General features: G+C 47.7%; 2 protein-coding genes across 9 annotated transcripts in view; one reads left to right on the top strand and one right to left on the bottom strand.

Annotated features, from left to right (window-relative positions):
- The window catches only part of Nlrc3 (NLR family CARD domain containing 3), a 32,300-nt gene extending 26,158 nt beyond the window's left edge, over positions 1 to 6,142 (top strand). Inside the window, exons 14-18 of the mRNA XM_076577483.1 lie at positions 2,438 to 2,521; positions 2,933 to 3,016; positions 3,552 to 3,635; positions 3,986 to 4,069; positions 4,355 to 6,142. Of these exons, the coding sequence (XP_076433598.1) occupies positions 2,438 to 2,521; positions 2,933 to 3,016; positions 3,552 to 3,635; positions 3,986 to 4,069; positions 4,355 to 4,445 (427 nt within the window). The 3' untranslated portion in view covers positions 4,446 to 6,142. The remainder of the gene's footprint in view (positions 1 to 2,437; positions 2,522 to 2,932; positions 3,017 to 3,551; positions 3,636 to 3,985; positions 4,070 to 4,354) is intronic.
- Positions 6,143 to 9,454: 3,312 nt separating this feature from the next.
- The window catches only part of Cluap1 (clusterin associated protein 1), a 33,761-nt gene continuing 17,163 nt past the window's right edge, over positions 9,455 to 26,052 (bottom strand). For 4 of the 8 annotated variants that reach the window (XM_076577497.1, XM_076577494.1, XM_076577495.1 and 1 more), the window contains exons 8-12: positions 22,546 to 22,687; positions 21,103 to 21,175; positions 18,191 to 18,298; positions 13,656 to 13,711; positions 9,455 to 9,885 (exon numbers count right to left, since the gene is read on the bottom strand). In XM_076577497.1, the coding sequence (XP_076433612.1) occupies positions 9,736 to 9,885; positions 13,656 to 13,711; positions 18,191 to 18,298; positions 21,103 to 21,175; positions 22,546 to 22,687 (529 nt within the window). In that variant the 3' untranslated portion in view covers positions 9,455 to 9,735. Of the gene's footprint in view, positions 9,886 to 13,384; positions 13,442 to 13,655; positions 13,712 to 18,190; positions 18,299 to 21,102; positions 21,176 to 22,545; positions 22,688 to 26,052 lie in introns of all 8 variants that reach the window. The other 4 variants (XM_076577491.1, XM_076577492.1, XM_076577493.1 and 1 more) reach the window with 2 other exon arrangements.

Genomic DNA, 26,052 nt, shown 5'->3' on the forward strand with positions numbered 1-26,052 from the left:
GCCTCCCCAGCCGGAGCTTAGACTTTTGAACCCTTTGCATGGCCTTCCGGTTTCTTTTCCATCTGTCAGTTCATCACTTCACTAGCTCCCATTTCTCACTCTTTCCTGTTGATTTACTCCTAGACACTGGTGCTCCTCAGGGTTCTGCCCTCGGGCCTCTTCCCTTGAACTTCTCTGGGAGCTCTCTTCTCCCAGGATTATAATAACCCAACTCCTGGTAACTCCTACATCACTACCTAGGGTGGTTTGAATGAGGACAGCCCCAGTATTCATAAATTTGAATACCTCTTGGTGAAATTCTTTGGGAAGGATTAGGAGGTGTGGCCATGTTGGAGGAGGTATGTCATGGGGTGGGCTTTGAGGTTTCAAAAGCCCAGGCCATTCCCTGTGTGCTCTCCCTGCATTATGCCTGTGGATCCAGATGTAAGCTCTCAGCTACTGTTCCAGTTCCATGTCTGTCTGCTGCCTGCTGCCACGCTCCCCACCATGACAGTCATGGACTCTAACCCTCTGAAACTGTAAGCCCCAAATAAACCCTTTCTTCTAAAAGTTGCCTTGGTCAAGGTGTCTTAACGCAGCACAGAAAGTGAGCCTCTCACCCAGCTGTGTCTGGACCCCAGCCCATGGATCCACACCCATGTTGCCTTGTGCCCCTGGTGTCTCACAGGTATTGCAGGTTGCTGCATTCTCTTGCCCACAAACCTGCTTCTTAGTTCTCCATCTGACCAACCAGTTGTGCAAGCTAGAGGCCCCTGTGCTTCCACCTCCACTTCCAGCTCATCTCCATGTCCTGCTGACCTTCTTTTCCACTGTCCATCCCACCCTGTTTCTGTCTGCCGCCACCATCCAGACCACAGCACCACTCACCTGCCATACTGGGTGACCTCCATCCACATCTAGGATATCCCCTCAAACTGCAGGCCAGAGATCTTCCCAAAACATCCATCTATCTTCATTAAATGACTGTACCGGCAGAGTCATGTGTAACCCCAAAGCCTGGATTCCAAGGTCCCCAAAGGTCTGCTTCCCTCACACTTCCAAGTCTCAGTCCTCATCACCCCATGACCTAAGCAGTCTCCCATTGCCTGATTCTGGCTTAGTTTATTTCTTCTGGGTACCACACTGGGGTAGACACTGGACTTCCCTGCAACTTAGACCTGGTGCATCAATTTGCTCATTTAATAGTGCCTTCTAACTGAGTTCTGAGAGAGCATTAATAAGTTACTCATCTACTGTTGTGATAAAACACTATGACTGAAAGCAAATTGGGGAGGAAAGAGTTGGTTTCACCTTACAGCTTCTAAGTCCATGACTGAGGGAAGCCAGGGCAGGAACTTAGAGGCAGGATCTGGAGCAGAGACCACTGAGGAATGCTGATTCCTGGCTTGCTCAGTTTATTTTCTTATATACCCCAGGACTACCTACCCAGGGTTTGCACCACCCACAATTCAATGGGCCCTCCTACTTCAATCATCAAAACATAAAATGGCTTACAGGCTTGCCTATAGGCTATTCTTATGTATTTACTTATATTTTGGTTTTTTGAGTCAGGGTTTCTCTATATAGCCCTGGCTGTCTTGGAACTCACTCATAGACCAGGCTGGCCTCAAACTCACAGAGATGCCTATAGGCTATTCTTTTTTTTTTTTTTTTTTTTTTTTTTTTTTTTTTTTTTTTTTGGTTTTTCCGAGACAGGGTTTCTCTGTGTAGCTTTGCGCCTTTCCTGGAACTCACTTGGTAGCCCAGGTTGGCCTCGAACTCACAGAGATCCGCCTGCCTCTGCCTCCCGAGTGCTGGGATTAAAGGCGTGCGCCACCACCGCCCGGCTGCCTATAGGCTATTCTTATGGAGGCATTTTCTCAATGGATGTTCACTGGTCTCAGAGGAGTCTGGCTTGGGTCAACTTGATAAAAACTAGCCAGCATGGGGCAGAGCTGTGCCTGCTGCTTGGCACCCTCAACATGGGATACACACAGACGTTTGCTAGAGTAATGTACGCAAATGCTTCCTTACACAAGGCAATGTCCATTTGTCCTAAACTCACTTATTGTCCCATAACTTGCTCTTTTCCTCCAACTGGAAGTGGGAGAAAATATACAGAAATCCTAGCCAGCAAGAATCTTGCAGAGACAAGGACTTCAGGCTAATCTTCCCACTGGTTTTGAAAAGCATACCTTTTGGTTTCAGGCCTTGTTGATGGTAAATGCCATGTCCCTTTTCTTGTCTGCCTTTGGCACTTTGTTTAGATTCATAGACTCCCAGATTCCCCTATGCATTAATGTGAGGCCAAGGACACAATGGCTTCCCAGAAGGGACAATTATCTAAGGTGACTGGGTGTAGGTCTGGTGTGTGTAAAGGGCCTAAACTCCACAGGCCTTGACCAGGGTGTTGGCTTGTGCCTCTTGTGGACCAATGGGTCAGTCACACTGTGTTCAGCTTACAGGAGAATGCCATAGGGGATGAAGGAGCCTCGGCAGTGGCTGCGGCCCTGAAGGTGAACACAGCCCTCACCGCTCTCTAGTAAGTGCCCTGGGTGTGGGAGGCCAGCAGACCGCCCTGCCCCCTTCACCACCCTCTCATGCCACAGCCGACCTCATTAGTCCAGGGGAGCTGTTTGGCTTTTCCAATACTAGTGACTGGGCAACCAAACATCTAGGAAGGACTGAAGTTACAGATGTCAGTCACCCCAGCCCTTCTGGAGGACCACCTCTGCTCCCCTTCCTGTGTCTAGATCTTGCTCGTAGGTGTCAGAGTGTAGGTGGGAGATGCAGTGTTCTTGGAAGAATCACAGGAAAACAATCCTTAGTGCTACTTCTCAACTTTCAGGCCCAGCTGAGAGGTATAGAGTACGGAGGGAAGCCTGGCCCAGAGCAGGGAGAGGCCAGCAGCACAGGGTCCGATTACCCACTTTGATTATATTCCCTCTCAAAGCCTACAGGTGGCCTCCATCGGCACCCAAGGAGCCCAGGCACTTGGGGAGGCCCTGGCTGTGAACAGAACCTTGGAGATTCTTGAGTGAGTATTCCAGTTTCTGCTGACAGACTTTTGCTTAAAGAAATCAAGCTACAGATTCAAAAGGAATAAACATGAAGACAAATACTTATTTACATAGACACTCATAGATCATTTTCATGACTGTTTTTGGTCAGATGCTCCATCTTCCTCGTTCCCACTTCACGTGTCTCCCTGAAGTCACTATGGCACTATGCTCTGGGTTGGGCCTGCCCCAGACAAACACGACCAAAGGCTCTATTTAACAGTGGGCACCTCCTGGGGTGGGGGTCAAGCTCTATGCCCATGTCATTCCTGCTCCCCAGCTCCCTGTAACCACCGTGTACTGTAGACCTCTGGATGGAGGGAGAGTTACCTCTCCATCGCAGCCTAGGCTTTCCTCCTCTGGAGTAGAACAACAGGCTTCGTAAGTGCTTAGGCTGAAGCCGCCCCCTATTCCTGTGATTGGAATGTCCAGACAACCCCCACCCATCTGGAGGGACATCAGCGCCACCACTCAGCCTATCCCTGCACCTTAGGCTTCTTGCTTGCCCTACAGCTTACGAGGAAATGACATCGGGGTAGCTGGAGCCAAGGCCTTGGCAAATGCTCTGAAGTTAAACTCCACTCTCCAAAGACTCAAGTAAGTGATCGTGTGACCCACGTGCAACCCAGAGCAGCCAACTTCTGCCAGCGCTTTTGGGATGAAACACACAATTTCCTTTAGTTGCTTCCTTCTGGGCGTTAAACGACCACACCGTCCTGACCATTACAGTCCATATCCATCATTCTCCTGAAGTCCTTTCCTTAAAATCCGCATTAACGGTCCTGGGTGGAGTACCTGGCTGCAGTACCTGGCTGCAGTTGCTATGGTGCCTGCGGACCATCAGCCCAGAACCGCTTATCTCATCCCCATCTCAACAAGGCAGTGTTGCCTCCTTACGTCTCTTCTGTCCTGAAGCTCACCGCGGTGTCCGTCTCTCCTCTGCCCAGTCTCCAGGAGAACTCACTGGGGATGGACGCGGCCATATATGTTGCCGCTGCACTGTCTGAGAACCATGGTCTGCATCATATTAAGTGAGTACATCAGTGGCATCCGCCTTTCCAGCTCCTTCTGCTAAGCCTCAGAACTGCTCCCAGATCAGGTTCTGCCTTTAGCCCAGTTCTGGAGTCAGGCGATAGGAAGCCACTCTAGCAGCTCCACGGGGAGACCAGGTCTAATAAGGAACGAGCCAGAGCGGTGTGCGTGGGAGGGCTCCGGAGGGCAAAGGCACACTGGCGTCCTGAATTTACTGTAGCAACAATCACTGTACTATGGACAACTTGCAGGTGCTGAGTTCTGCCCTAACTCTTCTGTTCCAGTCTCCAGGGGAATCCCATTGGGGAATCTGGTGCCAGGATGATCTCAGAGGCTATCAAGACAAATGCTCCCACATGCACTGTGGAAATGTAAGGGAAGTAAGATCCTGGTGAACCATGCAGACTCAACTGGAAGCTTTTGATCAGCGTGACCTCTATTTCTGCATAATTTCCTGGAACCTGAATGCCGCTGAACCAGCTCAAGCTGGTCTCCTGAACAGAGGAAGGAAGGGCACTTCCAGCAGAGGTCACAGCTATCTTTCCTCCCCAGGGTCAGTCAGGGGGAAGATGGATACTCTTGACAGCATAGAGGAGGGAAGGAGCCACCACCAAGGGGCACTCAAGAGACAAAATCTCAAAGCTCCACATAGTAGGAAGCTGGTCCTGGGTTATTCATACCCTAGGGTCTTCAGAGTCCCAACTTAAAACCAAAACAACAACAAAACCAACTGTGTTTCTGCCCTGTGCACTCACATGGTTAACAGCATTAGTCTTAAATCCAGCTGCAGTCTTCAAGCCCATTAAGGACATTAGCTTGGCAAAGGTGATAATGGGCCCATTTTTTCTCTTCTCAAGAGAAGAAAAAAGTTTTGGGGTGTGACCCTTAGATACATATGGAGAAAATATGAGAAATTTGTGAAGACAAATGAAAAGTTAATTCTGAGATTCTGCATTCTTCTGTAAGATCTCTCAGACACCTAGAATGGTCTGCCGTATTTGGAGACCAGCACACTGGCTATCCATTGCAAATTAAGTGTTGATACCCTGATGCCATTATCCTGTATGTAGGCATCCAAAACCTCTGTGGTGGCCATGGCTTCCCCTGGGAGACAGACAAGCTGTGCTTCCATGTGGCAAATGCCCTCCATTGTCTGATTCAAACAGGAAAACCTAAATGAACTTCACAGATCTCAAGAAAGCCACTAAGATAAGTGCTTATAAAGACCATAAAGTGAGTTGAGAATGGCGGCGCACGCCTTTAATTCCAGCCCTTGGGAGGCAGAGGCAGATGGATCTCTGTGAGTTCAAGACCAGCCTGGTCTACAGAGCAAGTTCCAGGATATCCAGACCTATATAACAAGGCCCTGTCTTGGAAAAAACAAAACAAAATAAAAATGAGTGTCCAGAAGCTAGACATGGTAGCACACACTTGTAATTCTAGTACTTGAGAGGCTGAGAAAAGAGGATCATGATTCGAGGCCAGTTTAAACTACATAGTGACAAAACCAAAAATACAAACCTGAGTACTCAGACGAATTATCATGGAGGCTGACAGTGAGGGGTGTTGCTCTGGTTACATAAGAAAAGGGCATCTTAGCAAGTCACATGGCAAATGTTGCCAAAACAAAGGTGATTAAACTTAGCCAGGAAGCGTTGTGCACTGGTAATCCCAGCACTTGGTGGAGGCAGGAGGATCAGGAGTTCAAGGCAGTCTTTGGTACATGGTTGAGTTCCAGACCAGTTTCTGTTGCATGAGATCCTGTCTCAGGAAAAACAAAGGAAAATCCAGTGACTGAATCTAACCTCGCAGCCACAGGACAAGTGCGCATGTGCATGCCTGAAGACAGAGCACTGACCTCTGTTCTGTTTACCGAGATCTACCTGTAGAGGCCCACCTACACCAACTCCAAGTGGAAGGACTTTCCACAAAGCTGGCCTGACTGCCGAAAACTGTTACAACAGTCTGGAGATGGCTTTAAATTAAACAAACGAAAAGGACCTTACAGTGACATACAGGATCCTTGATTGGCTCCTAGGTTGGAGAAAAAATATAATTTTCAAACAATGTTACTTGGAGATTGAAGCTGTGTTCATTTTGGTTTTGAAGGGTATTGTTTCTGGGTATAGAATGTTATTTTCTTCCTTTGAAACTTTCATGATGCTGCTCTCAGACCAGAGATATATCCAGCTCAGTGCAGTAGGTCCCAGGTTCCATCCCCTGCACTGCCAATAACCACACCGATGTCGCTCTAGTCCTCTGGCTTACAGGAAGCTCAGCAGCCAGGAAGACATCAGCCAGTCAGGAGACAGGGAAAGCTGTACCCCGTGGAAACCTACTTATGGTGGTCTGAGGGTCAAACACTGAGCACAAAGGACGCTCTCTAAGGATGATGAGAACAAGCCCGACTAGAACCAGAAGGTCCCCTTCCAGAAGTCTGTCCAGACCCCACTAGCAAGGCTTCACAGCTCTCACAAGGTCTAGCTGCATCACCACAAAGCAAGCCAAAATGAGTCTGGAACTGAGACAGACACTCACCCAAACAGCGGCTTGGTTCTCCTCCTCCTCCTCCGCATTTGTTGTTTTAACTGGACAGTCTGCTGTCCTCTGCATCTCCCCCACAGCACCCCCCGCTTTCAGCTGGGAGGTGGTGGTGCACACCTTTAATCCCAGCACTTGGGAGGCAGAGCCAGGTGGATCTCTGTGAGTTCAAGGCCAGCCTGGGGCTACCAAGTGAGTTCCAGGAAAGGCGCAAAGCTACACAGAGAACCCCTGTCTCGAAAAACCAAAAAAAAAAAAAAAAATGCTTTCAAGTAAAGCTTAATTATATAAAAATACAGAGTCGGACACATTTAAAAAACTGGCATTTGTTTGTGTGTGGAGTTATGTGTGGGGGTGTTACCATGTCTACGTTGATGTCAGAGGACAACCTGCAGGAGTCAGTTTTCTCTTTCCACCATGTGAGTTCTATGGATCGAACTCAGGGTTGGTGGTAAGTTCTTTTCCCTACTAAGACATCTCACTTTTCATATCTTCTACATTTGATGGAGAGGTAAGTAGCCATTGAAATCTTCTGACTTCATAATCATACACTAAATGAAAACAATCACACACTTTCTTTTGTCTATGTGTGGTGTGTGCATGTGTGCAAGTGTTTGTGTGTGCACATGCACATGGAAGCCGGAGGACACCAGGTGTGTGCATGTGTGCAAGTGTTTGTGTGTGCACATGCATGTGGAAGCCAGAGGACACCGGGCTTCCTGTGTTACTCTTTGTCTTATCCCTAGACAGTCACTCCCTGAACGGAAGCTCGCTATTTTTCAGCTAGGCTGGCTGGCTGGCTCCAGTCACACCACACTGGGGCTACAGGTATGTGTAGTCACACCCAGATTTTTGTTGTTATTGTTTTGTTTTTGAGTCAGGGTTTCTCGGTGTAAGCCCTGGCTGATCTGGAACTTGCTATGCAGACCAGGCTGGCCTTGAACTCCCAGAGATATGCCTGCCTCTGCCTCCCCAGTGCTTTGATTAAAGGTGTGCAGTAGCATGTCTTGCCACACCCAGCTTTTTTATGTAGGTTCTGGGGATCCAAACTTAGGACCTCATGCTTGTATAGAAAGTGACCATACCCACTGAGCCATCTCCCTAGCCCCATGCTTTGAATAGCACGTCAATTCTACTTGTCCTTTGCTTTCATTTCACATGGAAATTCTTTTGAGTACTACTTTACCAAATTTAGTTATGGTTTATTTTTCAAATGAGAAACATGAATCAGTACTGGTGCTCTCCGTTCTGACGGCTCCTTCAGGAAGACACTCAGGTGCAGGACACCTACAGGGCATCTCTGTGTCATAGGCCAGCATCGTGTTTAGGAACTACCAGCTAGCGGATGAGGGACTGGCTCATGGGTAAAGCATTTGCTGTGCAAGTCTAAGGACCTGAGTCTGAATCCTCATAACTCACACAGAGCTGGGTGTAGTACAGTGTGTCTGTAATTTCAGGACTCCACCGGTAACTGGACCTTTGAAGGTCTGGACCAGCTGGCCTTCACTGTGCAACAGTGAACAAGTGATTCTGCCTCAAATACGTTAAAAATGGACTAGAGGTTGTCCCCCGACTTCCACACATGCACATAGCATACGCACACCAGCACACTTGTGTGTGGCGTACATACACAAAGAGTTCAAAAAGGAGTACCAGGAGTGGTGGTGCATGCTTTTATTCCCAGAATGCCAAGGCAGAGGCAGGCGGACCTCTGTAAGTTCAAGGCCAGACTGATCTACATAGGAGTTCCAGGCCAGCCAGGGCTTCATAGTAAGTCCCTGTCTCAAAAGTGAAACAAAATGAGAAATGCCAATCAGGCTGGGATGTAGTTCAGTTGGTATAATGCTCGCTATGCAAGTGTGAGGGTCTGAGTACAATCTCCAAACCCTCACAAAATTCCAGGTGCTGGCCGGGCAGTGGTGGCGCACACCTTTAATCCCAGCACTCGGGAGGCAGAGCCGGGCGGATCTCTGTGAGTTTGAGGCCAGCCTGGTCTACAGAGCAAGTTCCAGGACAGGCACCAAAACTACACGGAGAAACCCTGTCTCAAAAAACTGAAAAAAAAAAAAAAATTCCAGGTGTCATGCTCAGAATCCTGGGCCTGGGAAGGTAGAGATGAGCTGACTGTCTAGTCAGGCTAGGCTAATCGGTGAGTTCCCAGGTCCCCAAAAGACCCATTCCTGCTCCCCAAAAGGTGGACAGTTCCTGAGTAACAACCACAGATGTTGTCTTCTGGCTTTCATACATACATGCATGCATACCAGCATAAACATGTATACCGGTTCTCACACACACACACATACACTCACATGGATGCCTGTGAGCAGGAGCAGATAGCAGTAGGAGTTGGAGTGGAATTTGCTCAGACAGACAGACAGACAGACACACACACACACACACACACACACACACACACACACACACTCACATGGATGCCTGTAAGCAGGAGCAGACGGCAGTAGGAGTTGGAGTGGAATTTGCTCAGACAGACAGACAGACAGACAGACACACACACACACACACACACACACACTCACATGGATGCCTGTAAGCAGGAGCAGATGGCAGTAGGAGTTGGAGTGGAATTTGCTCAGACAGACACACACACACACACACACACACACACACACACACACACACACACACACACTCACACTCACATGGATGCCTGTGAGCAGGAGCAGATGGCAGTTTGAATCGGGACAGCCCAGCCAGCAGTTCCCAAACAGCCCAGGCTGGGGACTGTGAAGGTGGCATGTGGTTTGAAGTGACTCTGCCTCCCACAGGAACACCAGCCCTCCAAGAGAAAACAAAACATTCACAGTCTGAAGCCTCTCCATGGCTTGAACTTCAAGGAAAATTTAATCATAACAGCAGCCAAGACTTACATGGTGTCAGTTCTCTTCTCAAGGCTTTTCTTGTGGATTTGAATTACTTAGAACACATGTATTTCCCAAGTGTTGGGAAATAAGACAAAAGAATATCTTTGTTGGGGTTTGTTTCAGTAACGGTTAAGCCCAGATGGTGTAGTGAATAAAACACATGTTACCTTTCCAGCCTGCTGATTCCCTGTTTACCTATAAATCTGAGGCTCTTAATCTGCCTGGGTCCCTTGGCAAGGAGGTCAGAAGTCATTGTCACTCTCATCCAGGGGCTCGGGTTTCCGGACCCTTCGACTGGGCTTGGCTGGCGAGAGAGCAATGCTCTCATCCTCCAAATCGTCGTCGTCTTCTTCGTCGTCCTCCATGTCGATTTCACTGTCCTCTGAGTCTTCCTGAAGCAGAAAGATGGCAGATGCACTGAGGTGCTAGCTCACTGTGCCCTCTTTCCCTAGAGACTCCACTTCACTCTCAAGGACAGTGCAAGAACCAGCAACACCCCTAGAGTGAAAGGCTGTGGGAACACAGCACAGGCCAGCTGGACACCCCCCACTAGACCGAGGCTATAGCCAGTAACTCAACACCAGCCTTTACCCGGGGTGTCCAGCCAGGGTCGGCTTTCCATGGATGTCTTGGGAATACCCTTCCCACATGCTGAGGAACCTAGATGCTGAATGGCTCCTGCAGTCTAGAGACCCAGCAGACAGGCAGACAGCAAGAAGGGCAGGGAAGGGAGGCCGATTCCAGCTGGAGATGGAACGCAGCGCAAATGTGGACAAGAAGAAAAGGTGAGGGGTACCCAGCTCCTGCATGGTCTGGATCCAGGGAGCACCAACTCGACTTGTCATTTTTACAGCAAGTCCTATGTCCGTGTAAACCAAGACGGCTGGCCACCCAGTCCAGATTTTCCCAAGAAGTACATACATGTTAGAATTCTCTCTCTTTTTTTTTCCTCCCGGAGCTGAGGACCGAAACCAGGGCCTTGCGCTTCCCTAGCAAGCGCTCTACCACTGAGCTAAATCCCCAACCCCTAGAATTCTCTTCTTTAAACAACTACCCCCTTCTCCGGCTACCCTGCTCTGTTGGCTTCGCTCCCAGCAGAAATCCTTGGGAAAGCCAGGCCTACGGTAGTACAAGCCTACAATGCCAGCACTCCAGAGACTAAGGCAGGATGACGGTGAATTGGGGCCCAGCCTGAGCTACACAGAAAGACTCTGTCTCACAATGAAAAAAAAAATGAAGACTGAACTCCTTGGGCAAATTGCTGTACTCAAGTGTCCCCAAGTGTCCCCCCTCCCATTATATGAACACCACAGGCTCTATCCCATAACCCCACACCACTCTTATCAAGCTAAAGGATTCCAATCCAGTGGGATCCACAGTCCTTCCCACCTTCCCCACCCACCCCTTCTTCCCTGAAGTCCACCTCCCCACCTTGCATGCAAACCCTGCAGTGTGCCCTCTATGTCCTCTATGCCTAGCTCTCTGCACAGTGTGCTCCAGCTCCTTTGCTGGTCCTCTGTAATTCTCTGGCTTCTGCACTACGCAGGCAGCTCAGGCCTCAGGCCTCCCCTTTTCTCTTCCTGCTCTCCAAACAGTGCAGTCACATTTTATCATGGCTCCCATCTAAACATGGATGGCTCCCAAGTTCCACTTCTGGCCCAGCCCTGTTTCTTAGATTCCAGACTTTTCCTGATCTACCCTCTCAGCCCCTTCCTCAAGTCATCTCTGTCTGGGGAAGTTAAAACCCAGGCTTTCCGTTAGTTCCACGGAAGCATTCTGCATTTCTCTCCTTCATCATGCTGGTATAATCAACTAACAAAACAAGATGGTCAGACCTCAGAAACACCCAGAATCGGACTGCTTCTCAGTACCAACACCACCATGGCCTCTGGCTAAAACACCCTCACTTCAAAACTACACAGCTGCACTTGCTGCCTCAGTTTCTCTCTCCTGGGCTGACGATCCTCCGGGATCTCCCAGCTCAGTTTCTCTCTCCTGGGCTGACGATCCTCCGGGATCTCCCAGCTCAGTTTCTCTCTCCTGGGCTGACGATCCTCCGGGATCTCCCAGCTCAGCTTCTTCCTCCTGGGCTGACGATCCTCCGGGATCTCCCAGCTCAGCTTCTCCCTCCTGGGCTCACGATCCTCCGGGATCTCCCAGCTCAGTTTCTCTCTCCTGGGCTGACGATCCTCCGGGATCTCCCAGCTCAGTTTCTCCCTCCTGGGCTGATGATCCTCCGGGATCTCCCAGCTCAGTTTCTCCCTCCTGGGCTGACGATCCTCTGGGATCTCCCAGCTCACCAGGTCCTCTTCCCATCCCGCACAGTCTGCATTGCTCCCGCTGTCTCTCACCGCTCTCGGCCAGTCCTTCCATCCTACCACAGCCTCACTGTAGGGGTCCACACTCCCTAGGCCCAGAGGCTCTGCCCACCCCAACATGGCTCCTACTTTCACTCATTCAGGTCTCTGCTTCAATTTCTCATTAGAGAGGCCTTGCCTGAACATGTGAAAAGATCCCTGTCACTGTCATTTGTCTCTAGAAAGTACTTTATTTATTCCCTAATACCTATGACTGTGGTATGTCTGCTTGACTGTTACTAGAATGGATGTGTCCCAAAGGCAAGGCCTGGTTTCTCCCTGCTGCATTCAGGACCTGACACTGATAGGATCTATCAAATTCATGTTGAACACACACACAAAAGCCAAGCCCCATGACAGAGGAACTGTGTCAACACAGTCCCCATGAAATAAACCAGTGGGAAGACCCAAGCCATTCAGACGCATTCATTCTGAAAAGCATGCAAGCAGATAAAGCGGAACAGACACCACTTTCCAGGAAGCACTGGTTCCCTTAGGCCAGATGCTCCCTGCCTCAGACTCAGGTGGACAGGGGTGGATGAGCGCTACCTTATCATGAGCATCCTCTCTTAAAAAGAAAGTTATTGTCGAAGCTTCTCTGTGTCTTGCCCAGCAAGACAGTGCCAGCTTGCCCCTGTGACTTTAAGTGACACTGCACTGTCATACAGAGCATAAGGTCCTCTTCTGACCCTGTGCGGGCACCGGTGCCACACCCCAGACATAGGTCTGTACCTTACAAACTGTCCTGGGATTGTGCCTCTCCAGGAACCTTTGCTACATGGGCCAAGCAGTATTGCCAGGGTCTGCAGCGGAGCCAGGGTCTGCAGCATTGTCAGGGTCTGCAGCGGAGCCAGGGTCTGCAGCAGAGCCAGGGTCTGCAGCGGAGCCAGGGTCTGCAGCGGAGCCAGGGTCTGCAGCGGAGCCAGGGTCTGCAGCGGAGCCAGGGTCTGCAGCGGAGCCAGGGTCTGCAGCGGAGCCAGGGTCTGCAGCGGAGCCAGGGTCTGAAGCATTCCCAGGGTCTGCAGCGGAGCCAGGGTCTGCAGCGGAGCCAGGGTCTGCAGCGGAGCCAGGGTACAGAGCCCAGCAGTGTCCGCCCAGCCGCATTCTGAGAACCACTGCCCTTTCTGTTCTCCAGTCAGTTGTCTACCTGGTGGAGTTCAAGGCACCAGCAGCCTGACCTCGGCCTCCTGCCGGGCCCTGGTCTAGGAGGACACCTTTCATGTTCTTGCTCTAGAATCATAGGATGGTGCTGAGGAAAGGTTGGTGCTGGGCCATGGCCTTGGCATCAACATTTCATATTGATCCAGGTTATAGTTCAGGACCTGAGGACTGCCCCACCTTTCTCATCTTTGGTCTTGGTGTCTGACCCTCCTTGGTATGGTAATGCAAGAGACCTGCCTCTCTCGCCATGGCATCTATTCTGAGGGCTTCCTGCCCGAGAGAGGAAGCATCACCCCGGAGGAGAGAGGCTCTGCTGGCCCTGAGCAGGCTGACACACACCAACAAACAGATGAGGCAAGAAAAGAAAACCAACCTGCTTCCTGGAGCTGGGAGTCTTGCATTTACCTAAGAGGGCTGGTGCTGCTTCCGTCTTTGGAAAGCGAGAATGGAAAGAACAGTGAGAAGGCGGAAAAAAAAAAGGGCGAGCATATTTGTGTGAAATGAGAAACAAGCTGCTGCAAACTGTCACATCAAGCAGTGTGCTGGGAACAGGTCGTCGCTGACTGCTGCAGCACCTGAGCTAGTCTACAAGGACAGCCCCAAGACCAGGAGGCACAGGAATGGCAAGAAGGAATGGCACTCACATCTTCGTCGGAGTCTCCACCTTGCATTGTGCCCACGATGCGTTTGCTGGGCCTTCCTGAGAACAACAAAAACACGACATTATGAGATCCTTGGAAAAGATGGCAGGAGATGACATTTAAGACTTGCTTTCCCTTGGAAAGCTGGGGAAATACTAAAGTACATACTAAAAAAGGTACTTAAGTAAGTGCCAACTAATTAGGATGACCACAAATAATAATACATTTCCTGCACCCCTTTCCTCCTCATTTTGAGAAAGAAACTCACAATATAGCTGAGGCTGGCCTTGAACTCTTGATCCTGCCGCAGCCTCTACAGTGCTGGTGTTAAAGGTTTGTGCCACCATGCCCAGCCCTGCAAGTCTACTTTGAAAGACGAAAAGGGCAATAAAATTCAGTGTGTGACATTGTACATCTGTAATCTCAGCACTCAGGGCCTGAAGCAGGAGAATTGCTGGGAGCTGAAAGCTAGCTTGAGGTACAGAATGTGCTGTACCATGTCTCAACAACAACAAAAACTAATGAAAAGATAAAATCCGCATGGGCTGGCCAGATGATTCAGCAAGCCTAATCACCTGAGTTCAATCTCCAGAACGTATGTGGTAGAAGGAAAAAACCGAGTCCCAAAAGTTTTCTCTGGATATGTATGTGCCCATGTGTGCACGTACATGTGTTATACTGAATGAATGTAATAAAATTTACATACAAAAATTATACATGAAGGTTGGGGGTATAGATGAGTGGGAGAACATTTATCCATTTGCTTAAGGCCATGGCTTTAATCTCCAGCACCACAAAACCACCATGAATCAAGAGTGTCTGTTTGTCAGAAAATTAATTTTTTAAAAAAGCTGCTTAGCCAAGAACCTGTCGCAGACTGGTGAAGATCAGGAGATGTGACAGCTTACTGCAGGACAGAATACGGTGTGGATCCTGGAACACAGGATGGTGTTAGTGAGAAACCAGCAATGTCCTGACTATGGCCTCCTGAATAAAGTAGAATAGGAAGGGCGTGGTGGAAACCCTAGTCCTGCTCTTATCTCACTGGGAAAGCACCCAGGTTCTCCTAAGTATGTCGGTTATGGAATTTTCCTACACAAGCTTTCTCAGGTTGAAAAAGTTCCATTCTGGGTTGGGGATTTAGCTCAGTGGTAGAGTGCTTGCCTAGCAAGCACAAGGTCCTGGGTTCTGTCCTCAGCTCTGGGGGCAAAAAGAAAAGAAAAAAAGAAAAAGTTCCATTATGTTCCTAGGTTTAAAAAAAAAAAAAGTGTCTTTGTTTTTCAAGACAAGGTTTCTCTGTGTAGCCCTGGCTGTCCTGGAACTTACTCTGTAGACCAGGCTGGCCTTGATCTCACAGAGATCTACCTACCTCTTGGGATTGGGATTAAAGGTGTGTACTACCACCACCCAAAAATAAAGAATATTTTTAAAACACATCCTCTGAGTATTGAGGGGGGAAAGATCACTGAACTCCATTATTAGTTTACATGCAGTAGAACTTTCATGGTAAAAAGCTGTTGAAAAAGAAAATCTTAGTCGGGCGGTGGTGGCGCACGCCTTTAATCCCAGCACTCGGGAGGCAGAGCCAGGAGGATCTCTGTGAGTTTGAGGCCAGCCTGGGCTACCAAGTGAGTCCCAGGAAAGGCGCAAAGCTACACAGAGAAACCCTGTCTCGAAAAACCAAAAAAAAAAAAAAAAGAAAATCTTTTATGAACTAGTGTCTCCTGTGCTTGGATCTAGGTCTAAGTTTCCAAGTGAAAATGTTATCAGGGTCACTGCTGGCTGGGTCCAGGCAGTGAAGAGGGAGGCTGCTCATGGCAGGCCCAGAGACACAACTGAGCACTGTCTCCAGAAGCTTTTCCCCTGGGCCAGACAAGGTGCACAGAATTGCGGCATCTGGAGGCCCTTGCCATAGCTTTTAGAACTGGACTACATGATTTCACTCTGCAAGTACATAAGCAGGATTTGAATGAATCATTGCTTTTCTTAGATTAACACCTTTTTCCAGTGTTGGTTCCCATCCATCAAATGGGAGATGCACCATAAGCCTCTGTTTATGTCACGAAGCTGTGAAAAAGTAAAAGGTTAAAAAGAAACCAAAGCAGGCGATTGTCCAGGAGGAAGCACTCGTAACAAATGAAGAGAGCTGGGCCCAACATTAACAAGCAGCTCCCAACAAACGCTAACATCAAATGATGGAAAGATGACGACATCGCCTCTGAAATTCACTACTATAAAGCAACTCTCTCCAGTCCCAACATCTTAGAGGAGGAGGCAGCAGGGCTGTGAGTCTGAGTCCAGTCTCAGTTACATGATGAGATCCTGTCTCAAAAGACCAAAGTACCTGCTCCCTGAACATTAGCTGGGTGATGGGTAAGAAATGTATTTAAAGGCAAATCCAGGGCAATTGAGTAGCTATCAGTTGGGTATGCTGGCACCTGCAATCTGAGGACTCAGGAGGCTTGTGGTGCAAGGACTCTGAATTTGAGGCCATCCTGTGCTATATAGCATGATCTTGTACCAAAAAACAAAAACTAAAGTTAATAGAATTTTTGACATAAGAATCCCATTTGAGCTGGGTGGTGGTGGTGGTGGCGGCGGCGGCGGCGGCGGCGGCGGCGGCGGCGGCGGCGGCGGCGCACGCCTTTAATCCCAGCACGTGGAAGGCAGAGGCAGGTGGATCTCTGTGAGTTTGAGGCCAGCCTGGACTACAGAGTGAGATCCAGGACAGGTTCCAAAGCTACACAGAGAAACCCCGTCTTGAAACCGCCCCCCCCCAAAAAATCCCATTTGAAATGATGTACACTAAAGAAATACTCATATGCAGAAAGAAGTTTATACAAGAAAAATAGTGAAATTAAATATCTAAATATATACACAAATAAATTAAGGGTACACTAATGTAGTGGCATATGATCTAGCCATTAAAAAGAATAAAAAACCACATCTCTATTTACTGATACAGGGACGGTTACTGTAACAGGGCCCCAGACCTTAGCACAACTGACTCCATGGTGGAAGTATCATTCAGGCTGTAAAACCCAGCACAATAGACAGTAACACCAGCCAAAACTAAAACAAAGGTCTCATCCATCAAAGTCCATAGTTCTGGGAAAGTCTCTAAATGTACTAACCTTGCTTTCTGGCTTCTGTAGTTCTGCTTCTGGCTAACTGTTCTAATTAACTGAAGTATGCCAACACAGAACATGGTTTTTGTGCTTAAAGGTTCACCCTGAGAAAGGCTCAGTCCTACACTGAGATTCCAAATACCCAGTGCAGTTGCCAGCTGGCAAAAGATTTTCTATTGGCTTAAATCCATGTCCAAGCAGTCTTCTCTGGTATTCATCCCACAACAGTTACAATATATTTAATTTGGGTGTGAATGTAGTGCATGTGTGAATACAAATTCATGTGTGTTAATGCATGCATGTCTGTATGTGTACATGTGGACGCCAGAGGTTGACATCAGTGTCTTCCTAGATCACCCTCCATTTTTTTTTTTTGAGACAGGGTTTATCTGAGTAGTCCTGGCTGTCCTGGAACTCTTTCTGTAGACCAGGCTGGCCTCTGCCTCCCAAGTGCTGAAATTAAAGGTGTGTGTCACCACCATCTGGCTCCATATTATATTTTTGAGACCTGATTCAGTAAGACTGGCTGGTCAGCAAGCCTGAGTGATCCTCCTGTCTCCACCTCCCCAGTGCGAGGATTTCAGATAGGCATGGCAACGTATGGCTTCTTACCTGGGTGCTGGGAATCGAACCAGGTTCTCATGCTTGCACAGCAAGCGTCTTACTGACCGAGCCTTCGCCCCAGCCCCAGTGCACTTACTTTTCAGAATAAAAGTTAGTTATAGAATCATGATGCAAATCTGGTCCCAGTTAGGTTAAAGAATTTGCAGATGATCTTTTTGCCTACGTTTGACAGTATGTGTGTGTGTATCTTACATGTGCGTGGAAAGTCAATTTGTAAGGACAAAGCCCCTGAAAGCTAGCTATGACCCTCTAGATTGAAGTGGAACATGAGGAAGACCCCATTTTTAAAATGGTTTTTATGAGAGGAACTCATGTGATCCCTTCACTCTGTGTTAATTGCTTGGCCACAAGATATAACTGCACTGACCCCAAATGAGAACAATATAGAGCTCAGTTCCATAGGCCATTTATGAGGTATATGTGGGATACTCCAAGCCACAAATGTGAATCAGCTATTCCCAGGGTCACAGAGACGAACATTATAGGTGCTGAGCATGGTGGTGTGTGTGTAATCCCAACACCTAAGCGGTGGAACAGGAGGATCAGGTTCAAGGTCATCTTGAGGTACTTTGTGAATTCGAACAAAAGGACTGTTAGAGGCAATGATTACCAACAAGCAGTTTGAGAGACAGATCCTGAAGAATAAAATAAATGGACACAGGAATGGCTCCAGGGACCCTTCACAGGACCCTGCCAGGGACCCTTCACAGGACCCTGTGGACCTCATGCCAAGCAGCACCCCCCCACACACACACACTTTGCCCTTGGTGTTCTGAGTTACACTACCTTGCATGAGCACCTCCATGGCCGTGCGAGGCTTAGACAGCCGTCTCTCCTCCAGCTCACTATCCGATTCATCGTCCTCTTGGATGTCTATGTCTGAGTCATCATTACCTGACAGGGACAGCAGAGGGCAGAGGAAAGGAACAATTCTTTCATTACAGCCAAATGTCTCCAGTCTACGAAGACTCAGTGGAAACGCATCTACCTTCCTCAGCCCTTTTCATTTGTTAGATCTCATGAGACCCCTGGATTTTCTCAGGTTCTTAGTGAAGTGTTAATACAGATCATAATATGCTGTATTTGCTTAGAGCAATTTTACAAAGCAAAGAGAATATGGTCCAGATGCCTTAAAAGCTTTATGACAAAGGGAGTAGCTGGCTGTCAAGGTAGCTGGAAGCCCTTGGTGAACAGGGGAAGCCACCCTGTCCATTGCCAGGCTACGTTACTAACTCAAGAGCCTTGATCCTAACAGAGATAAAGAATGGAAGCTGGATGAAACAGAACAGAGCAGGGTGGAGAGGAGGGAGCCTAGGCCTGGGCCAGAGCGGGCTGTCCTGAGAAGGAAAGTGTTGAAGTGACTAGCTCACAGGACATTCTCCACTGCAGAAAATTCTAGTAGAAAGGCATGCACTGGGTGGGCTTGGGGCTCAGTGCGAGAGCATGTGCTTATCTTCTACAAAGCTCTGGGTCCAATCCCTAACACCACACACACACAACTAATTAGAAAGGCGGTTTTAAAATAAAGTTTATTTATGGGGGGGGGTTTCATGCATGTACTCTATAAAAGGCTATTTTCAGTGCAATCTTTTTTGTCAAGAGCAATCACTTTTTTGAATTAAAAATTCTCTCTCTCTCTCTTTCTCTCTCTGTGTGTGCTGTGTGTGCGCACGCGCGCGCGCGCGCGTGCATATGTTTGTATGCCACATGTGTGGGGAGGCCTGTAGAGACTAGAAGAGGATGGTGGGCTCCCCTGGAGTTGGAGGGGCAGGCAGCTGTGAGCTACCTGGTGTAGGTGCTGGAGAATGAGCCTGGGTGCTCTGGAGCAGCAAGAGTTCTTAGTCACTGAGTTATCTCTCCAGCCCCGAAATCACTCTCTACACATTTAGAAATACTTGTTCATAGTCTTTGTGTCTGTAAGCGGAACATTTTCTAGACAGAACCAACAGAGACAGACTATACTGGGAAGAAGCAGCTCTCACTGCCTAGAGCCTTACTAAACCCAGGGCGTGATGGGGGTTTGGGAGGGGGACTTGCAGGGTTCGCAGTCGCTGGCCTGACCGACTTAGAAGGCAGCCTGGAAACCCAGCAGCTGTTGGTCTTCCAAAGGCTCTGCTTTGTGCCTGCATGGGATAACTGTGTCCACCTGGGCACTAGGGGAAGGTGACTTGCTGTCTTTAGTCACAAGAAGAGCTGTGTCCTTCAGCTTGGGAGGGAAAGCCTGGAAGCTTGACAGTGCCTCAAAGAGTGTCCTTCAAGATCACCAGCACAATTTGAAAACTACATCTTCTAAAAGTCTTTATTCAGAGAACTGATCCATAGTAACATAATTAACAACTATAACACAAAGCCACCATTCAGTTTCCTTCTTATTTCATCCACAAAAAAATTATATTAAATGCAATATAGATTTTTTTTTTCAAGCACACAGAGGTTTTTATTAACACAACAAGCAAGCTTGGTTGGCCATCCAACATCCGACACAGCGGGTGGAGAACGGCCCCAAGCACTCACTTAAGGGGTTTATTTTTTTATTTATTTTTCTATCATCAGCTTGATGCAGTATAAATTCTTATCCTTCTAGTGAAATGTTTCACTGATACTTGTCCAGGAATTGAGTAAAACCAAAGCTCATTATAAGCCACAGTCATCCTAGGGTCCCTCCTGCTATGTAGCCTCCCTGGTTCTGTGGGTTGCAGTCTGATTGTTCTTTGCTTTATACCTAGTATCCACACCTTAAATCCCAGCACTCAGGAGGCAGAGGCAGGTGGATCTCTGAGTTTGAGGACAGCCTGGTCTACAGAGTGAGTTCCAGTACACAGAGAAAGCCTATCTCGAAAGACAAAAACAAACAAACCTAGAAGAAAATAGATTCTTCTCTCATACAATACATCCCAACCATAGTTTCCCTTCCCTCCACTCCTCCGAGCTACCCCCACCTCCCCAACCCATCCATTCCACCTTCATTTCCTCTTCAGAGAAGAGCAGGTCTCCAAGAGATGACAGCCAAACAGGACAAAACATGACCCAGTAAGACAAGGGGGCCCTCACATCGAGGCTGCACAGGCAGTAACCCAGTAGAGGAAAAGAGTCTCAAGAGCAGGCCAGAGTCAGAGACACGCCTGCTCCTGCTGTCCGGAGTGCACAGAAACACAAACCTAACAGCCCTAACACCTAGCGTGTACACAGAGGACTGTGCAGACCCGCGCCTGTCACTCCTGTCTCTGTGAGAAGGAAGCTTTCTGAGTAAATTCCAATGGCACCTGATACACCAGCTGTGAGAAATCGGCTTTCAGAGAATGTCTTTGCACCTCTAGTCAACAATGACGGATTTGTTCATGTGGAAGAGGTCAAACATCATCATTGTTCTTATCACAATAAAAAATCTGAGAGGAAAAACTAAAGAAAACAAAATGTTTTGTAAAACGTAAGTAACTGCCATAGGAATGTAACTTCCTGCATACCTGTCCCACGAACCTGCTGACTGACCTGGGTCTGATTCTCAGGAATTCACGTAGAGGTGGAGGGACAGAAAACCAATCACAGAGTTGTCCTCTGCCCTCAACATGCGCTCCACGGCACACTCACAGCTGCACACACACACACACGCACGCACGCACGCACGCACGCACGCACGCGCACACAGGGCAGAACCCTTACATCCACAGCACCTTCCTGAAGTGGACACGAGAACTTACTTCCACTCTTGAGCAGCCGCTTCTCCTCCTCCTTCAGCTTATTCTGCATTAGACGGAGAGTGTTTTCCGCTTCCTGTGGGGGAGAAAGACCAGATTCAGAACGACGGCCTTTGGTGGATGGTCTGACTCTGCACCACTGTGAATACTGCAGGGTTTGTCACACGGAGACAAAAAAAAAAAAAAAAAAAAAAAAAGACCTTCGGAGGTTGCTTAAGGGGACTGGAGAGATGGCTCAGCGGTTTAGGGCACTGGCTGCTCCTCCCCAGGACCCTGGCTCATTCCTTACACCCACACAGTGGCTCATAAACATCTGTAAGCACCAGTGCAGGGAATCTGATGTCCTCCTCATCTGGCCTCTGAGGGCACTGTACACGTGCACAGACATACATGCAGGCAAAATACCAATACACAAAACAGACACTCATCAGTTTTTAAAAACTTTTACAAGGTTTACCTAAGCAACCTGTGAGGTCCCTAAACCTGTGCTCTTGCTCTGCCATCTACCCAGCAGCCTGTGAGATGATGCTCTGGCCCCATCCCCTCCTCCCACTACCACTAGAACTGTGAAAGAAATGAGTGACACAACCCAAGGCCACCATGAGTGCCTGCAAGGGCAGTGGACACAGGAATGTGTCCAACACAGATAGGCACAGCTCTCTGCTCAGAAGAAAAGAAAGAACTGTTTCCATGTTTCTGCCTGTACTGTATACTACTCCAATCTAAAGATGCTAATGGACAGGTCAGGAGGGCAAGGTCACAAAGAAATACTGGTCTTAGTTCCTGGTGAATGGCCAGAAGGAGACAGTATGTCAGGTGTGTTGTCAAATGGAGCCCCGATTAGGATGGGCATGGTGACATGTATGGTACAGTCCCTGCACTCAGGACCCTGAAGCAAGAGGCTGGTCTGGGCAACACAGCAAGGCACTGGCCTCCCCACCCTCCAAATGGGCAAGCTTTGGATTCAAATACAGACTCGGAATCAATATATAAGGCAGAAAAGGAAGATACCAGATGTGAACTTGTGGCCTCTATAGGGACATGCACCCCTACACATGCACATACACATGTACACATAACACACAAACATGCACAAATGCAAACCACCAACGAAACTAAACAACTGGCTTTGAAGCTTTGTTTGGGATTGTAAGCATTACAAAATGCCCTTGTAGTAGGCATGGGACAGAGCAACGCAAACGTGGGCCCTTCCAGGTCACTACACAGGTCAGGTGACCATTTCACTTCCCACTGCCCAAACTCTGACAACACATCAAATATCTGACAACTAAGAATCCATGCTGTGTAGTCAGCAAAACAGAAGAACTGCTTCTTCTGCAGTCTGTAGAGCTGTATTTTCATACAATGACACATATAAACCGATACGGCTCAGAGGACAGTGGCACCCCAGAAGGGCCTGTCTGTATGGACGAGCCAGGGACTCACTTCAAACCTCTCCTGCTCCATCCTGTGATGGTCCTCAAGTTGCTGCTCCAGGTAAGCCAAGTTCCGAAATTTCTCTAGATAAATGTCATATTGCTTTTGCAATTCTTCCTCAATCTTCTCATACTCATCCATAAAGGCTGGCCTAAAATGAGCAAATAAAATAAAAAGTGAGTTAATCAATCTTAGGAGTTTGAAATTTGTATTTCAGAGTTTCAGCTTCCATCACTATGACTGTCTTTCAAATACGCATGAAACCTCTAATACACAAGGTCCTCCACTCTGATAACTGCTTAAAAATAATTCACTTTTCTCCTTCCTACCCACCAAATGAAGTTATGTTCTTAACCATGTATTCTTTATAAAAACCCGAAAAAAAAAACCCCTGAAAATAGAAGAATTATATAAAAAAATTACTTATAAACCACCAACTACATGCATTGGATGTAACATAATTTTCTCAGATTTTTTTTTTTTTGGTTTTTCAAGACAGGGTTTCTCTGTGTAGCTTTGCGCCTTTCCTGGAACTCACTTGGTAGCCCAGGCTGGCCTCGAACTCACAGAGATCCACCTGGCTCTGCCTCCCGAGTGCTGGGATTAAAGGCGAGCGCCACCACCGCCTGGCCCTTTTTTTTTTTTTTTTTAAGATAGGGTCTCATGTAGCCTAGGCTGTCCTGAACTCATGAATCCTGATCAGCTTCCTGAGTCCTGGGATTTAACATGTGTGCCACCATGTTAAGCCCCTTCCAGACTTTCCTAAATATATAGATAGAAATGAGTGTGTGTGTGCATGTATTTTTTTGAGACAGGGTTTTACTATGTAGCTCTGACTGGTCTGGAACTCTCTATGTAGGCCAAGCTGGCCTTGAACTCACAAAGATCTATCTACCTCTGTCTTCCAAGTACTGATATTATAGGTGTATATCATCATACCCAGCCAAGAATGTATATTTTTAATAAAAATTAAAAAGTAAATCTATTAGCAAGTAATTTTGTGGATTTTACTTCAATGGATTACAGGGTCCAATAAGGTTAACATAGTCATGTGCCACACACATTTCTCAAAATCAGTAGGTTATTTTTTATTTATTGATCTATTTGTCTGTCTGTCTGTCTGTCTATCTATCTGTCTGTCTATCTATCTATCTATCTATCTATCTATCCATCTATCTATCTATTCATCCATCTATCTATTTGGTTTTTCAAGGTAGGGTTTCTCTGTATAGCTTTGGTGCCTGTCCTGGATTTCACTCTGTAGACCAGGCTGGCCTCGAACTCACAGAGATCCGCCTGCCTCTGCCTCCCAAGTGCTGGGATTAAAGGTGTGTGCCACCACCACTTGGTAAATTAAACATATACATTATCTTAGTTGGTATAATACTCTCCTATGGACATGACAAAACAGTCTTCCACAAAGGTAAACAGGCTACTGAAAATGAGAGCTGTTTTAAAACAAAATAAAATTTAAAACCTGTAACATAAAGCCTATTTCAACTGGTTGGCTAAATTTTCTTTTTTCCTCTTAGGGTTAATTTTCTCTTCCCTTTCTTTTCCTTTCCTCCCTGCTCCTCCTGAGTGCCGGGATTACAGGCATGGGACATCATGTCTGGCTTTGTTACTGATCTTAGTGGGAAAACTCTGCTCTTAAAAAATATAATGAGGGGAAAAAAATATAATGAGGGGCTGGAGAGATGTCTTAGCAGTTAAGGGCACTGGCTGCTCTTCCAGAGGATAAGGGTTCACTTCCCACCACCCACCTGGCAGCTCATAATCTGTAACTCCAGGTGAATGGGATCCGATACCTTCTGCTGGATTCTGCGTCCACCACATGCACATGCACACAGGTATACATGCAGGGGTTGTATGTATACAACCTAAGACACAAGGGTCCCTTTAGCCCAGGAGTTGGGTGACTGAAACAGGCCCCCTGCCCAAAAAAATTTTTTTTTATTGAAAATTTCAAGGCATTTTCTGGATCTCTTTTCAGAAAAGCTGCTTCTCATATGGACGGAGGCTGCGGTCACCACCTTCCACCTGAGCTGAGTATGTTCTCTTCTCAATTTTATGTTCCCCGAGTACATCGCAGCCTGGACTTAGGTTAAGCCCTTGGCACCAATGTCCTGATAGGAATGTTGGGTGCCAGCAATCAACACAAACTTGTGGACAGACCTTTTCTCCTGCACAGCCCCCGAAACTCCTTGGGCCACTTTGATTGTGTCAGCTTCACTGAAATATTAGTTCTGGCTGCTGAGATGCTTGTCCATGGCATCAAGAGAACCCATGCCAAATGGAACACTTCACCAATCTGCAAATCATCCCTGTACAGGGGTCATTCTAATTCTATTGTTCCATTTAGTATATGTGCTGCCCGAGCACACACCTGAAACAGTTTTTAAAATAACACAAGGAGTAGGGAATGTGGTGGTTTGGATGAGAATGACCCCCATAGCCTCATGTATTTGAATACTTGGTCCCTAGTTGGTGGCACTGTTTGGGAAGGATGAGGAGGTGTGGCCTAGTTGGAGAGGGTGTGTCACTGGGGCAAGCTTTGAGGTTTTAAAGACTGTTCTATTCCCAGTGTTCTCTTTCTCCTGCTCATAGATCAAGGTGTGAATTCTCAGCTGTCCCTGCCACCACGCCTTTGCTCCATCATGGACTCTATGCTCTGACACCGTGAGCCCAGCTGAATGCTTTCTTTCTTTAGTTACCTTGGTCATGGTGACTTTTGCCACAGCAATAGAAAAGTAACTAAGACAGAGGATGAAACAGACAGGGAATGAGAACATTTATCTTTTAAACTAGAATAAAGCAACTTATCTATTAAAAAGGGCTTATAGGACACAGTGACACACGCCTTTAGTCCCAGCACTCGGGAGGCAGAAGCAGGCAGATCTCTGTGAGTTCGAGGCCAGCCTGGTCTACAGAGTGAGTTCCAGGCCAGCAGAGATACACAGTGAGATCCTGTCTTGAAAAACAAACAGACATGATTTAGGTCCTTAACTAGAATGAATTATGCTTTAGAGACGACTTTGTAAGTGAGCAGTGACTTCAGCAGAGGAAAGAGCAAGGTCCGGTGTGACTGGGAGGACCCTGGGTGCCTTGCCCTTGGTGCCTGCTGTTTGCCAGTGCTCACTCCCCTCCCAAGACTGTGAAAAGAAAACCAGAACACATTGCCGCCAAGGATGGACAATATAAACCAAGGAAAGAGAGGCGCACAAAGAAAATATGAGGCACACACAAGGTCCCGGTGACACAGGCGGTGTTCTGGGCCACTGTTACTCTACTCCCCGGGACGACGGCTGTTCCACTGAGGCAAAGGCATGCAAGATAACGTGCTGACAGGTGAGGATTCTCAAATCTATTCAAACCGAAAGATGGACATATGTGCTGTTTCAATTTCATCTATGGTAAGATTTTAGAAGGCCACGCCCAGTATTATTACCACCATCTGGATTTACTGTCTCATATTCCAAGAAACCACAAAAACTTTACAGAGGCTGCAGAGTTCAG

This window comes from Peromyscus maniculatus, chromosome 8, assembly GCF_049852395.1.
Source record: "Peromyscus maniculatus bairdii isolate BWxNUB_F1_BW_parent chromosome 8, HU_Pman_BW_mat_3.1, whole genome shotgun sequence".
NCBI lineage: Eukaryota > Metazoa > Chordata > Mammalia > Rodentia > Cricetidae > Peromyscus > Peromyscus maniculatus.